This window comes from Lathyrus oleraceus, chromosome 6 (genome assembly GCF_024323335.1).
Source record: "Lathyrus oleraceus cultivar Zhongwan6 chromosome 6, CAAS_Psat_ZW6_1.0, whole genome shotgun sequence".
NCBI lineage: Eukaryota > Viridiplantae > Streptophyta > Magnoliopsida > Fabales > Fabaceae > Lathyrus > Lathyrus oleraceus.
The window spans coordinates 409,652,073-409,654,854 of record NC_066584.1 but is presented as its reverse complement, the minus strand read 5'-3'; the positions used below and the strand labels follow the sequence as shown (position 1 = coordinate 409,654,854).

General features: G+C 33.0%; 1 protein-coding gene across 1 annotated transcript; it reads left to right on the top strand.

Annotated features, from left to right (window-relative positions):
* Positions 1-487: 487 nt before the first annotated feature.
* Positions 488-880, top strand: LOC127095899 (secreted RxLR effector protein 161-like). Its single transcript, XM_051034523.1, has one exon. It carries the CDS (start codon positions 488-490, stop codon positions 878-880), a length of 393 nt encoding a protein of 130 aa, XP_050890480.1.
* Positions 881-2,782: the final 1,902 nt, after the last annotated feature.

The window sequence follows — 2,782 nt, the reverse complement described above, 5'->3', positions numbered from 1 at the left end:
GAGCTTGGAATAAGAGAATAAATATCTTCATATCGAAGCAGGTTTCACAAAGTGTGTCTCTGAACATGGAGTGTATGTCAATGATGCAGACATGGTCAGTCAAATCATCATATGCATGTATGTAGATGAATTTTTTTATTAAAGATGTAGATGAAGCAGAGACAAAAAGATTCAAGTTGAAGTTGATGCAAGAGTTTGAAATGTCCGACCTAGAGAACTTATCTTATTTGTTAGGGATGGAGTTCAAAGACACATGTGAGGAGTGTTCATGCACCAAAAGAAATATGCCCAAGATATCTTGAACATGTTCAAGATGAGCAACTATAATGCAGCTGCTACACCAATAGAAATTAAAGAAAAGTTGACGAAGGAGACATATGGTAAATTTTGAAGTGCGACATTATACAAACAAATAATTAGATCCTTGAGGTATCTTTGCAAAATAAGGTCAGACATTTGTCACATTTTTGGATTGTTGAGTATATTCATGGAGAAACCCCAAGAATGTTATCTCACTGCAGTTAAGAGGGTGTTGAGATACATAAAAGTTACAATTAATCATGGTGTTATGATGCCCAAGCAGAATAAGACCAACACATATGCAAAAGTATATGGCTACACTAATTCAAATTTCAGTGAAGATCACGACGAAAAGAAGAGTATTGCAGGCTACATATTCATGATCGAAGGCGCTCCAAGATCATGGAGCTCAAGGAAGCAAATAGTTGTGGATTTTTCATCATGTAAATCTAAGTACATGGCTACATCATATGTAGCATGTCAAGCATCATGGATAGAGATGTTGCTCGAAGAGCTCAAGATAATGAAACCTAAGAAAATGAAGTTGTTTGTGGACAACAAGTCAGTTGTTAAACTATGAATCATCCATTGTGTCATGGTCGAAGTAAGCATATAGAGAGGAGATATAATTTTCTAAGGGATCAAGTAAACAAAGGAAAGCTTGAACTTAAGCATTGCAAGACAAAATGGAAACTAGCTGACATACTCAACAAACCCTTTAAGAAAGTCAGGTTTGACGCGTTGAAGAGAAGCACTGGGATGAGAAGTCTCAAGAACATGAATTATGGGGTGTGTTAGAAGTTTTAATTCAATGTTCTGTTGAAGGCTAGCATCCAACTATGTCGATGCAGATATTCGAAGTTCAGAAGTCAGTTGTATTTGACTAAGTCGAATACAAGATATAGTTGTGTCGAAATGCAACTTGTAATTTTGTACTTTGCATTTTGTATGTTTTAGGCTTGTGTCATTTTTAAGAGTTTTGGGCCTGGGCTTTAGATGCCTATATAAAGGCCATAGTATTTTATAAATCAAATAGAACTTCACTTAATATAAATCCTAATCTTCTACAGTTCAATTTCTATCTCTTTTATCTCTTATTCTTCTTCTGTCATATTTTTTGAAAACTCTTTTTTCCAACACAAACCACTTATCCATATTATCTATCATATTTTCTACTATAGAGGTTACCCTAACACTTTCTCTAATTTTGTTATTTCTAATTTTGATTTGTCTAGTTTTACCATGCACATCCAAAAAAACATCTTCGTCTTTCCTACACTTAATTTATTTTCGTGTTGATTTTTAATTATCTAACATTATGTCTCATACAATTATGTGGGTTTTACCATTGTCCGATAAAAATTCTTCTTCAACTTTAGTGGTACTTTTGGGTCACATAAAACCCCTGAGACCCTCCTATTTCAACCATCCAGTTTGAACTAGATGGTTTTCACCCACTTCTATTTTACATCATTTTGTATTAAGAACCCAAGATATTTAAATTTTGTTACTCGTGGTATGTTATGGTCTCTCACTTTCACCTATAAGTTAGAAACACTTATCCTTTAGATAAACTTACATTTCATATACTCTATCTTACTTCTGATTAGAAAAATCCATATGTTTCTAAGAATTATCTTCAAGTCTCTAGCCACTCCTTTACAATCTCCTTTGACTCTCAAAATAGGACTATATCATATGCAAAAATCATATTTCTTGTTTCTAGCTCTTGAATTTTGTTTCGTGATTACATCTAAAAATTAAAGTGAAAATGTAAGAGCATAAAGTTGAACCTTGGTCCAATAATATTATGATGGAGAAATTGTCAGTCTCTCCATACTGTGTCTGCACACTAGTTGATACCCCCTCTTACATATCTTGGTTAACTCGAATATATGTAGTTTAACCGCTTTTTTTCTATAGGATTTTCCACATAATCTCTCTAGGCACCCTATGATACGCCATCTCCAAGTCAATAAAAACTAAATGCAAGTCTTGTTAGTTTATCCAATAGTGCTCAATTGCATGTCGTAGTAGATAGACCCTTCTATGGTCGATATCCTAAACATTAAACTAAATAGATTATCACTAACTTGAGTTTCTTTTATAAGCCTGCTTCATTGTTTGACTCAATAATTTAATACCCTTTAATTTGCACAATTTTGAATTTCCCCCTTATTCATATAAATTGAAACTAAAGTGCTTCTTCTCCATTCAACTGATATTTTCTTTAAGCATATAATTTCGCTAAAGATTTTGGTGAATCAATCATGTCTCTATCTCCAATAATTTTCCACACTTTGATATGTATGTTGTTTGACTCAATCACCTTACTGTTACTCATCATTTTCATTGCTTTTATTAGCTCTTGTTTTCTAATATGACAATATTATTTATAGTTTCGATCCCCTTCTATGTCGAACTTATTAAACTCCAGTGACATATCATATCCTTCATCAAATAAATTATATAAATACTTCAT

What these genes read in the sequence shown, in the direction of transcription:
- LOC127095899 (XM_051034523.1), top strand. Translation starts at nt 488, where the DNA reads ATGGAGAAACCCCAAGAATGTTATCTCACTGCAGTTAAGAGGGTGTTG.